The sequence below is a fragment of the Martes martes genome (genome assembly GCF_963455335.1).
Source record: "Martes martes genome assembly, chromosome: 3".
Taxonomy (NCBI): Eukaryota; Metazoa; Chordata; class Mammalia; order Carnivora; family Mustelidae; genus Martes; species Martes martes.
In genome coordinates this window covers 80,697,556-80,714,949 of record NC_137890.1, presented here as the reverse complement: position 1 = coordinate 80,714,949, position 17,394 = coordinate 80,697,556, and the positions used below count along the sequence as shown (strand labels likewise).

Here is a 17,394-nt window from a genome sequence, read left to right as displayed (position 1 = left end):
CACACATTTACCGACTGGAGCGCTGCATGGCTACATGTCTAGAACCCTACTGTGCAGGGATCCCAAGAGAAAACCGGATGAAATGTTTGGAGGAGCTTTCAGACATACTCAGACAATCCCTCAAGTTCAGTAACTATGCCCATAAATCAAAACCAGCCATTTGGCAATGTTTTACCCCAGTTAGACCAGTTCCAATATTTTTCATTAAATATTTTGGAAGAACTTAACACATAAACACCTGGAAAAGAAAGGGGTCTTAATGGGGTTTTCAGCAGCCTCAGACATGCCAGAACGTTGCAGTCTACACCATTTAAGAGCTAAGAATGTACTCATTCAAGGAACATTAGTAAGTGGCTGCAGCCTACCATTTCTACCTCTAGAGGTCAGCCTAGCACTAGAAGTCAAAATATTTCCATCTTATCTTCAATGAATTTATAAATTTTTATTCAAAATTGGAGAAAAGAGGGGCGCCTGGGTGGCTCAGTGGGTTAAGCCTCTGCCTTCAGCTCAGGTCATGGTCTCAGGGTCCTGGGATCGAGCCCCGCATTGGGTTCTCTGCTCAGCGGGGAGCCTGCTTCCCCCTCTCTCTCTGCCTGCCTCTCTGCCTACTTGTGATCTCTGTCAAATAAATAAATAAAATCTTAAAAAAAAAAAAATTGGAGAAAAGAAAATGTTAAGAATTATCCCTGTAGGGCAAAATATGGGTGGTTTTAATTTTTTCATATTTCTATTTTTGAAGTTTTATTTAAAAGGAGCATTTATTACTTTAAAAAGATAAAGACAATGGAGAAATTGGAATCCTTGTCTACTACCACTGGGACTGTAACACATGCAGCTGTTATGGAAAACAGTACGGTGGTTCCTCAAAAAATTAAAAATGGACTTACCACAAGACCCAGCAATCCACTTCTAGATAGTCCCTTACCTTAGCTCCGTTGCCCTGGTATCCCCATGCTGGACTTTCTGAGTACCCCCAGCCACTACTCTAACTGCATACAGGCAGATTAACTTGAAGTGCCACAAAAATCCTGAATTCAGTTACCGCAACATGAAAGTGGACAACAGATGTGCAACAGTGCAGCCCATCTCCCACAGTGGGAGAGTAGATAGACCCTCAAAATCGTTCCTGATGTTTTTGAAGTGGGGATAAAAGGATAGAATACAAAAGTTTTTACTAAAGGGTGGCCCCAGACTTCTTTTGCTTGACAGCACAGTGTTTTTAGAGTCTCGAATGCCTTCCACCAAAGGCTAGGTCCAATTTGCCAAGGGCTCCACCTCTTCCTACTTCATTGTCTCCTCCACTGGTTACCAGCCCAGCCTCCTTACTCACTTGAATTTGAAAACCTCTCAGTGAAGTATATAAATTTAAATGTACTGTAGAAAGAAAAAGAACTCTCTCCATTTGCCCCACAGGATTGCTGGGGATCTGATTGCCCCCACTGGTCCCTGCCATCACTGCCCCTGCTTCTCCCCTCCTCACCGGGGCACTCTGAAATTCTCTTCCCTCAGGCTGGTGGTGACACTGGGACTTGGGAGGTGGGGAGATATTCAGGGGAGCAGAGGGCTTGCATAAGCCTCAAGTCTGTCAATTTCACTAACATTTACTCATGAGTATCAAGCCTTGGCCCAGTTAAATACATGTACTTCATTTGTTTGTCATTGTTGGAAATCTCAGAGAGACACAACCAGACAAAGCAGAATTCGTAACATTCTTGAGTCCACACCCTATACCACATAAGCCTTCACAACCCTACTTTCACTGTTAATATGTGCATGTCCACATGCACAAAAGCATACCGGATCATGACAGAAGCATGTATCCTCAAAATGCTCAACAACAGTCCCTCTTATTCCCACCATTCAGAGACAGCCAAAGTATTATGATTTCTCCCAATTTTCTGAATGTACAATTAGCAATATAACTTCTACGAATCAGATAAAGCTATACTATTTCTGTTTGGGAAGAAAAATAAATAACTGAAATGAAGCAACCATTTGAACTGTCCTAGTGACAGCCAAGTGACAGCATGATCTGTGAACACATAGATAAGTCAGGTTGAATGACCCCACTGAACCCATAGACCATCGGTGTGAACTTTTGGTATCAGGATCTCAGATCCCTTCTGAACTTTCCTGTGCAGGTAGGTTTAGTCAACTCGTTTCCACTTCAGGGGAGCTTTAATTAAACCACCAGAGACAGGCTCCTGCTCATGAATAGGGTACACGTCTCTCCATTTACAGAAGTTTTATTTCCTGTCATTCAAAATTTTTTAAAAATTTCTCCATGAATTTGTTATACATTCTTTTTCTATTTATACCTAGGTTGCTCACATTTTTGGTAACTATAGCAAAATTTACTGTTTCCTAACCATGTGTTGCCAATGTATAGAAATATAATTGGGTTTTCTTTTCCTACCTGACATACATTTTCCCCAGCCTTGGAGTTTAACCTACACAACCTATGTTCGAATTTCACCTGATAATAAAGCAATTGCTATCAGATTGGCTAGGCCTGCTCAACTTCTCCTGAAATGTCATAACATGTTAATTATTACAAATACACTGCTGATCTATTTCCATGGGTGGGGGTGGGGGAATAGTAAATATTTTAGGCTTTGTGGATCATTTGGTCTCTGTTGCAACTACTTATTGTAGAGTGAATACAGACACAGGTAATATGTAAACAAATGGGCACGCTATGTCCCTGTAAAAAGTTCATGTATGGTTTGTTCCCTTAAGACAGGGACTGGGACTGATAGTTCTGCATCACTTCCTACAGAAGTGGAATTCGCTAAGTAGAGGACAGCTGTAGAAAGACAAAACCAGGAGCCCTCAGAACCTAGAATCAGTAAAGGATAGCAATCTAACTATAGGAACTACAGGAACCTGACCAGGACTTGGTATATTGGTAATCTACCAATCTATTGCCATAATCCTGAGAATTAGTAATTTTGGCTGCAACTCAGCTGGGCTCGCTCATGAGGCTGCAGTCATATGGCACGTTAGCTAGGGACTATTTGTCAAGGATGGCTTCACTCATTTATCTAGCAGCTGGTGCTGGTGTTGGCTAGTGCTGGCTAGTGCAGCTGGGCCACATGTCTCTGGATGGCCAGACTGGACTGACTGACAGGATAAAGGATGCCCGGAAGGGTTCCCAACAGCAAGTGATGGTAAGTTCTCAAAAAACACAGGTGCTTTCCAGGCCTCTGCTTGCATCACATCTGCTATCTGTCCCATTGGCCAGTGCAAGTCTGTGCCCAAGCCCAGAGTCAGGCTTCTCCCAGAAGCAAAGCCATGGGCACCTGGGTAGCTCAGTCATTAAGCATCTGCCTTTGGCTCAGGTCATGATCACAGGGTCCTGGGATACAGCCCTATGCCGGGCTCCCTACTCAGCAGGGAGTCTGCTTCTCCCTTCCCCTCTGCCCCTCCCTCTGCTTGTGCTCTCTCTCTCTCCGTGTCAAATAAGTAAACAAAATCTTAAAAAAAAAAAAAAGTCATACTGCAAAAAGGCGTGCAGAGAGGAATGGAAGCAATTTGTGGCCATTTTGTGATCTACTACACTCAGCTATTCTAGCCAAAGATATATAGGAAAACTGATAAATGTCCCTTTCAAACCAGAACAGATCAACCCAAAAGGAATCCAGATCAAAACTGAATTCAAGATATTTAAGCAAGTGCAGAGGTCTGGGTAGCAGGTTAAAAATACCCACCTGAAGCCCAGTTACTGGAAATGCCTGAATTCAGGGACAAGGAGTTCGGTCACTTGGGAGACAGGAGGACAGGACAGCTACCTGGTTTCAGGGATCAGTTCTGATGGCTTATTCACTTCTAATTTATTTAGAAAGCTGATTTGGTTTAGGGAATTTGCATACCAGAATGGCCATCTACAGGTGGTAAAGAGATGGCCATAGAGAAATTGAGAAGAGTTAAGTTTACCAAAATACTGTGATTTCAGATTGGGACTCATGCAAAACAAGGCGGTTTGCTCCCTGCCTCAGAGTAGAGGCGGTCACTGAGATATCAGTATGGTCCATGCCAGATGGCCCTGGACCACTGATGGCTAAGATGGCCCTGTCACTATGTGGAAATGATGCTGGATCCAAATCCTACAAAGTCAGTTCCTGATCTATGAGTCCATATTATACCTTTTACTTGATTCTTGTTTCTCTTCTTAAAATACATTCATATGTGTAAGCCTGATGATTCACAGGCCTGTACCCCTGGGGCAAATAATACATTATATGTTAGTAAAAATAATTCAAAAAAAATAATAAAAATTTTTAAAAAAACGTTCATAGTCTTAAATTCTTACTTGAAACCTAACATGTGCCCAGCATAAGGCATACAATGGAAAACCAAAACTAAGTAGTAAAGCATCTACTAATACGGTTTTCCAAGGTCAAGCTACCCTTCTATTTTGAGATTTAAATATGTTAAGTTTTAAGCTTCTCATTTTACTGCTCCATTAGAAAAGGATTAGTCTTGGATGACATTTTTTAAATTTTTTTTAATTCCCTGTGATCTCTTGGCATGGTATGAGTTGTAATAATTTCTCTAATCTTCTAATGTTGTAATATTTTTAAAAATCAACTTCACCCAGTTTATATTCATTTTTACAATTTCAGAAACAAGATGTACTATTTCTACTCATTTAAGATGTAGTGTTTAATAGGTCTAACATAAATATAATTTTCATGCAGAAGGAGTAATATTTCAACCACATATTTTCTACTATAAAATGTTCAGAAGGATCTGAATTTGGGAACTGAGCCAAACTGCCAGGGTGGGACAGATGACCAGGAAAAAGGCTATGAAAAATATGGCAAGAAGAATTAATCTTTGAGACTATAGACAAGGTTCCCATGACTCAGTTAAAAGAAATTACTGAGCTAGCGTCTATTTCTGGAGACAAGAGATGTGCTTCTTTCTCTGGCTATAATGGCTGTCACAGAGACCACATAACATTTCAATACTGAGAGGTACTGACAGTGTAATGCACAGTCTCTGTCCTCATGGAGGTCACAACCCAGTGTGATGACTGAAGACCACAAGCCAGTGTCCTAAAATGCTGCCTGTTGGGCACAGACTATTTTGACCCAATGAAGAAGATACATTGTTTACACTTCTTGACAAAAAAGATAAAGTTGATTCTCCTTATACTTTATGCCTAATACATGGTCAGGGACTTTGTAGTCTTGGTTCCTAGACATCTAAGGACTACAACCAATGTTGTTGACTTGAGCTAAAAGTCACTGTTCATCTGCAGTGTGACACAGTTTACTTACTGAAAGAAACAGCAGTAATTCTTTCCTGACCGAAAAAATACAAAGCTCAGAATTCTTCTCACTGACCAAGGTATTTACAAAAATGAGGTTTGGGCTCAATCCTCTTCACTTGGTTTCTGTGTAGAGGAATGGAACATCTGAAAATCTTGTGATTTAAGAAAGGGAAACAGGTGGTTTTACTTAAATGACAAGACCAAAAATGTAGTCCTCCCTAGGAGAGCAATATGACACGACTCAGCCTGATTTTCCTGTTGCTATTTGCTAGCAATAATTCGAGAAGAAAGAGGTAGTCAGTCATAAGATACCCTAAGATCTCTACTTCCTGCCAAAGAAGTATAACCAGTTCTGCATTTTTAAGTTAACTCAGCATATGTGTAGGTGAATTACAAAAATAAGGCTTCTGCTATTGAGAAAAGATCTGTGTGTACTCTTTTTAAAGACTGGATACAAAAGAATTCAACAAATTGTTTTTCTTTAATAAAGCTGCTAATAGCAATAATTTTTTTTTTTAGTTCAAAACTCTTACAGACTGACATCTAAAAGTTCAATCTAATCGGGCACGAATTATATTAAGAAATATTAGCTCTAATTTAAGCAAAGCAGTAGGATAATAGAAAAGTCTTTTATCTGGCCTTAAAAATGAACAATGAAATATATTTTTAAAGATTTATTTATTTATTTTAGAGAGAGAAGGAGAAAGAGCAAGCACGAGCAGGCAGAGGGGCAGAGGGGGGAGAGAATCCCAAGCAGACACCCCATTGAGCACAGAGCCCGAAGCGGGGCTCAATCTCAAAACCCTGAGATCATGACCTGAGGTGAAACCACGGGTCAGATACTCAATGGACTCAGCCACCCAGGTGCCCCCCCCCGCAAAAAATTTTTTTTATTTTCTTAATTTAAAAAATTAAAAGCCCTGCTCACAGTTTTCACATATACTCTCTGATGCCTGAAAGGGCTTTAAAAGGTACACTAAAATGATACACCTAAAAAATAAGGCCTGAAATACAAAACCCAGAAAAGTAGGACAAAGAACTTTTCAATTAGGAATCTTAGACTTTTCTCTTGGTTCCAACTGAGTAGAACTGACTTGACAAAATAAAAGATGAAATGGTAACAGAAGTGGGAATTCTGGAGAGTAGAGGTCAGCAAACTGTAGCTGCTGGTCAAGGCTGCTCCACCACCTGTTTTCATATGGCCTGTGAGATGAAATGGCTTTTACATTTTTAAATAGTTGGAGAAAAAAAGAATACTTTGTGACATGTGCAAGTTATATGAAGTCCAAAGTTCTGTGTGAATTCATGAAGTTTCACTGGAACAGAGCTGGGCCCATTTGTTCATATATTATCTGTGGCTGCTTTACTCAACAAGGAGTGGCTGCTATAGAAACCATATGACCTTCAAAGCCTAAAACATTTCCTACTTGGCCTTTACAGAGAGAAGGCCAGCCCCTGGAACGCAGGTAGAACTGCCTTCATACCTGACTTGGTCAGAGGCTGTGCTCTCTTCCGACCCCAGACCCGTCACTAGGCTGACATCTCTAGGCTCCAAATCCGCCAACCACAGATACCGTCAATGATGTGGGGAACAAAGGCAGAAGAAAAATTATTCAATTTCCTTACTATCTACAGACCATTGACAAATCCTAGAAACAGGCAGAGTGACCTTCCTTTAGGGACTAATTGCCTTGATGTTGATACTTTGCTAATGACAAAAGGCAATCTTAGCCTAACCCCCAGGACCCTGTGAGTCAACTTTAACATATAAAAATTCCTTTGGAAACTTCCTTTATCTCTAAACACCCCAAGATACATGTTGGCAATCATGCCCCAAGCATGTGGCCCACCGATATACATCTGAAGGGTCTCATGACTAAGGTTTTATCAGACAGTAATAAGTGACCTTTTCCCAACAACAGCTAGCCCCCTCAAGGTCATGGAAACCTTGCTTCCAAAATTCCTTAGAGACTTAATAGTCTATCCCTAACCGCGCCCCCCCAACTTGAAAGTGTGCAATGGGCCACTCCTCACAACCCCAGTGCAGCGCTTTCTGCCCACGGGTCCTATCCCCATGCTTTAATAAAATCACCTTTTTGCACCAAAGACATCTCAAGAATTCTTTCTTGGCTGTCAACTTTGAACCCTAACATTCTTTCCTACATCATCAACAGAAAACCAAATAAAAGTCTAAGCATGCTGAAAGGTCAGTATTCCACACAAGTATATATGAAGCCTAGCATTGTTATCAACCACCGTTTCCAAACGGAGCTTGCTATGTTCTTTCATAGGAAAGCCACTTACTAGGGGGAGAAAAGATAAATTTAACAAAGTAGACATAATTTTACTTACTTAGGGATACCAGAAATTCTGTAAATTTCTTTACAATGGTATCCCCCTTAATGATTTTTCATTATCAATAATAGATCACTTCCCATTACGCCCTACATCACCACCATTAAACCAAATACTAAGTTCTTTGTGCTACTGTGTTCCCTATCTTGATGCCCTTTTAAAACACTCTAACTCAATTTGAAGAAATCTTTTACCTCCAAGTTGGTTCCATTTTTATGATCATTCTCTCCAGAAGTATATTTTCTTCTGCATTACAACAGTTGAACATAAGGCTTTTGAGCTTTTTTTAGTAAGGCTTAAGATTTAAAGACTTTTGAAGACTTGCACTTCCAACACTATAGTGGGCCAAAATCTCTGAAAGGACTGTTACAAACTACAAGATCCCACATAGGAATAATTTTTATGCGTGAGGGAGTCACAGCAAGCAGAGCAAGTCAGGAAAAATTTCAAGGTTCTCCCTTTAACCAAAAACAGAAAAAAAAACTCAAAGAAGATACACAAATAGCAAATAAACATATGAAAAGATGCTCCACAGATTTGTCATCAAGGAAATGCAAGATAAAATGACAATGAGCTACTACTACCTACCTGTTAGAATGGCCCAAATCCAGAACACTGACACCACCAAAAGCTGCTAGAACTCCGACTTACTGCTGGTGGGAGTGCAAAATAGCCCACGCACTTTGGAAGACAGTTTGGCAGTCTAGCCTTTGGTGCTCCACCCAGTTCTCTTTGAATCCCTTTGACCAGCAAGGGGTGCCCATCCCCCAACTTTTGAATCTTTGCTGCTAATGGCTCACACCTGCCCCCACCCCCAAAGTACTACCCCAGGACCCAGAGCAGAAACACAGAAGCAGCTGGGAGTTCACATCCACCCAAGCCCCTAGGAATGCCCCTCAGTCAGTGACTGATGCAGAAATATGGAAACTCAGCTCTTGCCTTAAGTGGTGACATACTTGACACAATATTTTATGCTCCAGGACTCCAGAAATCTTGCTGATCCTGGGACTTCTGAAATTATACCCTTGGTTGGCCTCTTCGTCTTCCTTTTCCTGTCCCTACCAACCAATCCCTCATTGGTTTCTCCTTGTAGCACTTCTTTAATAAATCACTGGCCTGAGAATCCCTATCTCAGGATCTGATTTTGAGGAACCTGAGCTAAGACAACGTCAGGTACTGGAATTATTAGATATATAATATAAAACAATTGTGTATTAAGTGCACAAAGATTTAAAAACTGTAACCACAGGGACACCTGAGTGGCTCAGTCAGTTAAATGTCTGCCTTCAGCTCAGGTCATGATCCCCAGGGTCCTGGGATCAAGTCCCACATCAGGCTCCTTGCTACGTGTTGAGCCTGCTTCTCCCTCTGCCTGCTACTCTGCCTGCTTGCCCTTGCTCTCTGTCTCTCTCTCTCTCTCTCTCTGACAAATAAATAAATAAAATCTTAAAAAAAAAAAAAAAAGTAACCACAAAGAATGAGCAAAACAATGAGAAGCTATTAAAAATGAATGAGTATATTGGAAAAGAAGCAGATAGATAGATAGAACTATTAAAGTGAAAATTTGATTATTGAAATAAATTCAGTGGATGGCTTAAACAATAGATAAGACACAGCTAAAACTAGAATTAGTGAACTGGAAGAAAAATCTAAGGAATGTATCCAAAATATATTCCAAGGAGTCAGGGAGACAGAAAATATAAGAGAAGTTAAAAGATGTGAAGGCTAGAATGAATTGGTTCAATAGACATAAAATCAGAATCCAAGAAGGAAAGATAAACCCAGCAGTCTCACTCTTAGGTATGTACACTGTAGATATTCTTGTACTAATGCACCAGGAGACATATGCAAGGACACAAATGGCAACATTGTTTACAATAGCCCCCAACTGGAAATAGCTTAATGTTCATCAGAAGGATAAAACAGAAGTAAATAATAGCAAAGTCACACACTAGAAAATTATACAGCAATAAACATAGATGTACTACAGCTATAAGCAATAACATAGATGAATCTCAAAAAAATTTCATAAGGCACAAAAATAAGCAAAACTAAACCATACATTATTTGGAGTACATATAAACAATAAAACTTCTTTAAGGCAAGGTAACAGTATAGTTACTTCTGGTGGGAAGACACGGGATCAGTTTCAAAAGGTATACACAGGGTATTGACAATACCTAGATCTCAAGATGGACAGTAGTTTCATAAATGCTCCTTTTATTGTATTCTTCATAAACTAAAATAAATGATCTATTCCTCTGTGTATTTTAAATATTTAAACATTACTTTTAAATGTTTGCAGGATCTCTATAAAACAAATAGTATAGATGGGTGCTAAAGGCACTCAGACCCACCCTTAACTTGTCAGATGAACCAGAGTATGAATCTTCTATCTTACTGTGTCTTTTTGAGCAGGTTACTGACCACTCATAGACCTAAGTTTTCTCCTAAAATAATGGCAATATAATCTGCCTCATGGGGCTTACTATGAGAATTTATATGGTAAGATTACCAGACTAGTAAGTTCCATGGTGGATAGAACTGTATCTCTCTTAGTCATCTATGTATCCCTAGTGGAGAGCACATACCTGGAACATAGCAGATATTTATTATGCTAATTCCTCTTCCTTCTATAAGAGCACAGAACAAAATGTTAGGAGTATGGGGGTTTAGTTTTAAAGTTGTTCTTTCATTTTTTTTTCATTTTGGGTTTATTTTTATTTTTATTTTTAAAGATTTTATTTTTAAGTAATCCCTACACCCAATGTGGGGCTTGAACTTACAACCCCAAGATCAAGAGTCATATGCTCCACCAACGGAGTCAGACAGGCAGACACCCCTGTTTGTTCGCTTTTCAGATTGACACTTCATCTTGGCATTGACTATATATTACTACATGTAAGAAGTAACTTGACTTCTCCAGGTTTTGGGTTCTTAATCTGTTACACAACAAACCTGAACTAAGGTATATCATTTCTTGGTGTCTATAGCCTGATGTCACACCCTATGTATTAGTCTTTTCAAAAAAGTAACAATAAAGTCAGCATATTTTTGTTACACAAAATGTAAATTCAAGTTACACATTCATGGATCTCCCCCAAGGAGAATAACTACCTATACAATACTGCATTTGGGATGGTCAAAACTGAGTTCAGCGATAGTCCTTTTAGGTGAATGTGTCATAAATTAGGGCCCTTTGACCTTCCAGAAAATTACATTAGTTTGGTGCTTCTATCTTTGACCTCCCCATACTTGGCCTCTTTCCTATGGTTCCTATTTTCCTTCTTACCCTCTGTGATTATTCCAAAACTTACCCCTCTTCATGCTTAGCACTCAGTACACATAACTTCATCAACTCTGACACCTCTAAGTATTACAGTTATCACAGTTCATTTGAGTCCTGACAACATTAGATCAATATGTCAAAACAAACCTCAGGACCCCCTGTTCCTAAAATATAATGCCCATGCAGCTCTAAGCTATCACATGCTGAGAGCTGGTCATCTGCCCAGAGGGAACACAGGGAAACTCTGACCTCCAGCCCAGTGTGACACCGGGACAGAAGCTTACTCACTCAGTCTAGAAGCCTAAGAGGGATGTTCAGCTCCTCCACTCCCATCACACATTTTTACATCACACAAACAGTCCTCTCCTCACAATCTCAGCCCCTTCTTCAGTCTTAATTTTTTATGGCTCATCCACTGTGGGCCTGGCCTTTATCAGCTCAAAGGCACTGTAACGGCCATCAAATGGAAGAGTAAAATCACAGATAGTTATAGCCTTGAGAGTATGATAAACAAGACCCACTGAGAGCAGCAGAGCCTTTTCAACTCCTCCTGGAGGGTGCCAGCCAACTTACCTGATCTTCTCCAAGGCATTTGTTACCTGCTGTTGCCCAATATCATAGAGTTTCACCTTGAAGCCTCCACTGGCAAACAACATAGCCCAGCTTTGTCCAATGAGTCCACTAAAGGGAAAGAAAATTAAGAAATGTGTCCAGTTAACTTAATGGAACAGTTTTTCATTCCTAACCCAGAATGAAATTTTTAAAATTATATAGCATCCTATTCTAAAACACTTAATATCTTAAAATTATATATTTGTATAGCTGTATTTATTTAAAATGTTAACTCTTAAAGATAACTATCATATAATCTCTCTGATATGAGGAATTTGAGAAGCAGGGTGGGGGGTGGTGGGCGTAGGGAGGGAAAAAATGAAACAAGATGGAACCAGGGAGGGAGACAAACCGTAAGAGACTCTTAATCTCAGGAAACAAACTGAGGGTTGCTGGGGGGTCGAGAGGGAGGGATAGGGTGGCTGGGTGATGGACATTGGGAGGGTTATATGCTATGGTGAGTGCTGTGAATTAAGTAAGACTGATGATTCACAGACCTGTACCCCAAAGCAAATAATACATTGTATGTTCATTAAAAAAATGTTATCTCTTTCCATACAGGAGCCCCTGAATCCTCAACTCCAGAGTCAGCAGTAATATTCTGCCTGACACACTGCTGGATGTCAGGTAGTTAACATTAGATCATACACCGAAACAAAAACTTACAGTTGGGAGCCAGTAGGGTGTGGTGGAAGTGAAAGACTCCTCTGTGAACCCCCATTTGAACACTGTGTCGGGTAAGTCACTTAAGGTGAAGAACAGAGATAGTATTTTTCCCACCCTCTTCAATTAAATAATTGCTGCTACCACCACCAGCTTTTGAGCACATCTTGGGTGCCAGGAAAGATTCAACATCTTATACATTGTTCCTCTGTCAATCTTTACAACAACCCCACAAGACAGGTGCTATTATTATTTCCCATTTTATATATGGGCAAACTGAGGCATAGAGGGGTTAAGAATATGCAGGCTAAACATGCTGGAGCTATGAGATGAACCCAAACAGCCAAACCCTGGGATCCTAGCTAGTGGTACCTCTCCTATGCTATTTCAGTGTGCTACCAGAAAAGGAAAAGATAAAAAAGACATGAAAAACTCACATGAAGTTTTTCAAAAGGTTAAAAATGAATGTTAAAGAGCATACCTAGAGCCCAAATCTTAGGTTTCTAATATCATTCTCCAATAAAGGGAACCAGAGCTCCTTGGAGAAATGGCTGATTCTAGGACTGAGCCAGGAAATACACAACATGAGCCCAGAGTAATTGGGAGTGCCAGAAAGTACACAGTGCTAATAAAAAATTAAAATTAAAAAAAATTGTAAAGGCCTATCCTGACAGAACATGTCAAAGGATCGCAGGAGCCAAATGAAAGAGTTCTAGGGGCCAAAATTGGAAGAAGTTGAACAAAAAAGTAAAGTAATACTGGATTATAATCCAAAGTATAAACTAAGTATCTGTGAGTCCACACTGACGTCAATAAATGTTTGAATAAACAAATAAATGGGAGAGAAGCCAAATCTTCCTTGCAGAAGAATTGCCCCATAATTTATGCAGACACTCTGCCCTCAGAGAATTGTAATAATACTTAGTAAGCTCTTAAAGGGCAAAGAGGAAATGAATTGCACATTTGGTAGAATGTAGATGGTTACCTTGAGGCAGGATTAGAATTTTAAAAATCTTTCCCCAAAGGTGCTTGCCTGCTACATAAATGGTCAGCTAGAGGTGAGAGGGAAACGTGTCCTCTCACAACACATCTAAGGCTCAGATATTCAAGAGATTTCTCCAGGGGGGGTGCGTACAGGAAGGTAGTTTATAGAGCTAATAGGCAACAAAAGCCACTTAAAGTTGTCTATAATTCCAAACTCCAGAGCTGTTTCATTACATTCCAAGCTGACCAATTCAAAAGGGTATACTACAGTTTCCCCTTAGGGGACCCGTAGGCTAACAGATACATTTGATAACCCTCCACAAGGGCAGAACTAGTGGTGGGGCCATTGAGAATTTACCCAGCCTGCTGAGTAATCCAACTCTGGGTGCAAAGAACAGCTGTGTTCAGCATCTTATGTTTTTTAAAATGACCACTAATTATACACCCATCAAAAAAAAAAGAAATCTTGCCATTTGCAACTGCATGGATAGAACTTGAGGGTATTATGCTAAGTGAAGTGAGGCAATCAGAGAAAGACAATTATCATATGATCTCACTGATACGTGGAATTAAAGAAACAAAACAGAGGATCGTGGGGAAGAGAGGGAAAAATAAAACAAGACAAAACCAGAGAGGGAGACAAATCATAAGAGACTCTTAACCATAGGAAACAAACTAAGGGTTGATGGAGGGCAGGGGGTTGGAGGGATGGGGTGACTGGGTGATGGGCATTAAGAAGGGTATGTGATGTAATGAGCACTGGATGTTATATAAGACTGATGAATCATAGGTCTATACCTCGGAACCAATAATACACTGTATGTTAATTAGTCGAATTTAAACTTAAAAATGTTTTTAAAAGTACAATAAAATAAAAATGGCCACTAAATTATACAGACTTAAAAGGAAGGAAATTCTGGATACATGCCACAACATGGATCAACACTGAAGACATAATGCAAAATAAAATTAACTCAGTCACCAAAAGACAAATACTGCATGATTCGACTTGTATGAGGTACTCAGAGTAGTCAAAACCATAGAGACAGAGAATAGAATGTTGGTCACCAGGGACTGGGGGGGAAGGGAGGTTTGGGGATTTATTTAATGGGGACAGAGTTGCAGTTTTGCAAGAGAAAAAAATTCTGGAGATTGGTTGCACAACGTAAATACACTTAACACTACTAAACCACGCACTTGAAAATGTTTAAGATGGCAAATGCTATGTGCATCTCACCACAGTTTTTTAACTGTTTAAATAAACTTATTCTGCAAAAGGTTGATTCTAGGTTTGGGCAAAGCTTCCTTACCCTACCAGAGGACAACTAGCACTTTCTCCCTGGCTTAGAGGAGAATGTATTAATAACATTCAGATCTCAACTCCCATGGTCTTTCTCCAAGTATTACTGTCTGTCCCTTTGTTCTTCTGTGGATTGCACCTCAAAAGGTAATCTTGGCCCACCCACGGTCTATCTTCTTAAGATAGTCTTTCCTCTCGGACCAACCCTAGAAAAATTCTACCCCTGGCACCCATTTTGTATGCAGATGCCTGCATCGGTGTGGATAAATCTGGAGAGGAAGCAAATGACAAATGCTTCTACCTTTATTTCTAGGTCTGGAGAGGTTACACACATCTGTTGTTTTTTGTTAGTCATGAATATCTAAGTATGTTAATAAAAAACATGGTGAATTTTACACAGTGATGTTAAAAGAAAGCAGTATGAATTTATCAGCAATATGAATTTATTTTTGTTTGTTTGTTCAACAGGCTAAGCTCTATGCACCAGGAACCATGTTGCTCACCTTTGTGTTCCTAGAACACTATAGAGGCTTGATAAATGTTAGCTGTTGGCAAAAAACAAACAAAACAAAAGAAACAAAGAAAAGAAAAAGAAAAAAAAAAAAGAAACAAAGAAAAGAAACCACAACAACAACAACAAAGCCCCACCTGATTATCTAGTGATAAATACTATATAACAGTCAACAGCCTCTTCCTATGAGGTTAATTGAAGGCCACAGTTGTTCACTGAAGAAATATTTAGAGGACCTACTGAGTGTCTGGCACAGTTCCAGGCACTGGGGATGCAGCAGTGACAAAACAAAAATTCTTGCCCCATGGAGCTTACAGTGGGCAAGCAGAAGAAAAACTAAGCAGATAAGTAAGATATCATAGTAAAGGTAACAAGTGCTGGGGGAGAGAAGAAGCAGGGAACAGGGACAACGAGGAGGAGAATGGGGACTGGGAGAAAAGAAATTCTAAAAGCACGCCGGGGACTGTCTCACCAGGAAGGTGACATATTAGCAAAGGGCTGAAGGAAGTGAGGGGGCAAGCCATGAAGGCATCTGGGAAAAGGGCATTCCCAGCAGAGGGAAGAACAGGTGCAAAACCTGAGGGAATGTGTTGCATGGTCCAAATCAACATGGCTGGTATGTCAGGAGTAGAGAGGTAAGGGGGAGGATGGCAGGAGGAGGTCAGAGAGGGCAGGAGGGATGCCTCAGAGGCTGCCGAGAGATTTTGACTTTGACTCCAAGTGAGATGAGCAGATAATAGAAGGTTTTAGAGGAAAGACCTGCTCTGACTTCAGTTTTATAAGGTTCTGGCTGCTTTAATAAGAATACACCGGGGTGCCTGGGTGGCTCAGTCAGTTAAGTGTTCGGCTCTTGATTCAGCTCAAGTCATGATCTTAGGGTTGTGAGATCAAACTCTGCATCAGGATCCCTGCTCAGCATGGAGGCTGCTTAATATTCTCTCCCTCTCCCTGTCCTCCCACAAGTGTGCTCTCTCTATAAAAAATTAAAAAATAAACTTTTAAAAAATTAAAAATTAAAAAAAATTTTAAATATATACTGAAGACGGGCAACGATGGAAGTAAACAAACCAGCTAGAAGTCAGGAGACCGCTGCAAAATATGGTAGTAGGCTACAGCAGGATAGAAGCAGAGGCGGAGACAGGAAACGGTCAGCGGCGTTCTGAATACACAGTTTTTCGCAGGCAGACTACAACAGTTGCTGTGCGCCACATGTGGGTGTGAGAAAAAGAACTGAGGATGACACCACATTTCTTTTGGACAGCAGCAGAAAGGACAGAAAGGCCATTAACTCTGGTGGGGAAGACCATAACTGAAGTAGATTTAGGGAGAGAAGATCAGGCATTATTCAATACAGGATGCTTTAAGTTTGAAAAAGATGTCCAGTCATACATCTAGGAAACAACTGGACAGAAGTCTCAAGGTTAATGGGCAAGACCTAGGCTGAGGATATGAATTTGGGATTACTGCAAAGACATGGTATGTACAAGCATGAAACCGGATGAGATCACTAAGGAAGTGACAATAATAAAGAAGTCAAAGAACTGAGCCTTAGAACATTCCTCCAACTTAAATGAAGGATACAGAACGGGAGATGGGAGGAAAATCAGATGCAGGGGGTCAGGGAAGTGAAAGGGAATCTCAGTGAGAAGAAAGTGACCATCTGGGTCAAAACTGACCACTGGGGTTCGCAAGACGAAAGGGGGTGGGGACAGTGACAAGAGTAGTTCTGATAGACTGGCAGGGAAGAAATCCTGCCTGGGTCTAAGAGAAATGAGCCTCTAGATCCAACTACCAGTTTAGGAAATGAAGGGACAGGGGAAGGAACACATTAAATGACACCTACATAGATACATTTGGCAAAATCCAGAATTTAGAAAATTTCACAGAACAAATGACCGTGTTCTTCAACAAACAAACTGCAAGAAAATTGTAAAAAGAGAGTGAGAGAGAGAGAGAGATGGGGAAACCTATAGATTGAAAAAGCTAAGAAACAGATCAACTAAATATAATGTGTGGGCCTTACTTGGACCCTGAATCAATCAAACCAACAGTAAAAAAGTTTTTAGGTAATCAGGGAAATTCTGAATACTGATGGGATATTTAAAGATACTATTTGATGATATTAAGGAATTTTGTTAATGTTTTATACTTGATGATGCTACTGTAGTAATATATTTTTAAAATACAATTGACCCTTGAACAACATGGGTTTGAACTATGTGTCCATTTATATGAAGATTTTTTACAGTATAGTACTGCAAATATATTTTCTCTTCCTTGTGATTTTTTTAAAAGATTTTATTTATTTATTTGAGAGAGAGTGAGACACAAGAGAGGGAACCCAAGCAGGGGGAGAAGGAGAGGGAGAAGCAGACTCCCGTAGAGCAGGGAGCCCGATGCAG

The 17,394-nt window shown here is 40.1% G+C and overlaps 1 protein-coding gene across 3 annotated transcripts in view; it reads right to left on the bottom strand.

Moving 5' to 3' along the window:
* CRYL1 (crystallin lambda 1) overlaps positions 1-17,394 on the bottom strand; it is a 153,373-nt gene that overhangs the window by 115,747 nt on the left and 20,232 nt on the right. Inside the window, exons 2-3 of one of the 3 annotated variants that reach the window (XM_080799161.1) lie at positions 11,496-11,603; positions 10,225-10,266 (exon numbers count right to left, since the gene is read on the bottom strand). Coding sequence is in view for 1 of the 3 variants with exons in the window: in XM_080799160.1 (XP_080655286.1) it covers positions 11,496-11,603 (108 nt within the window). In the remaining 2 variants the exon portion in view is untranslated. Of the gene's footprint in view, positions 1-6,762; positions 7,046-10,224; positions 10,267-11,495; positions 11,604-17,394 lie in introns of those variants that run through there. The other 2 variants (XM_080799160.1, XM_080799162.1) reach the window with 2 other exon arrangements.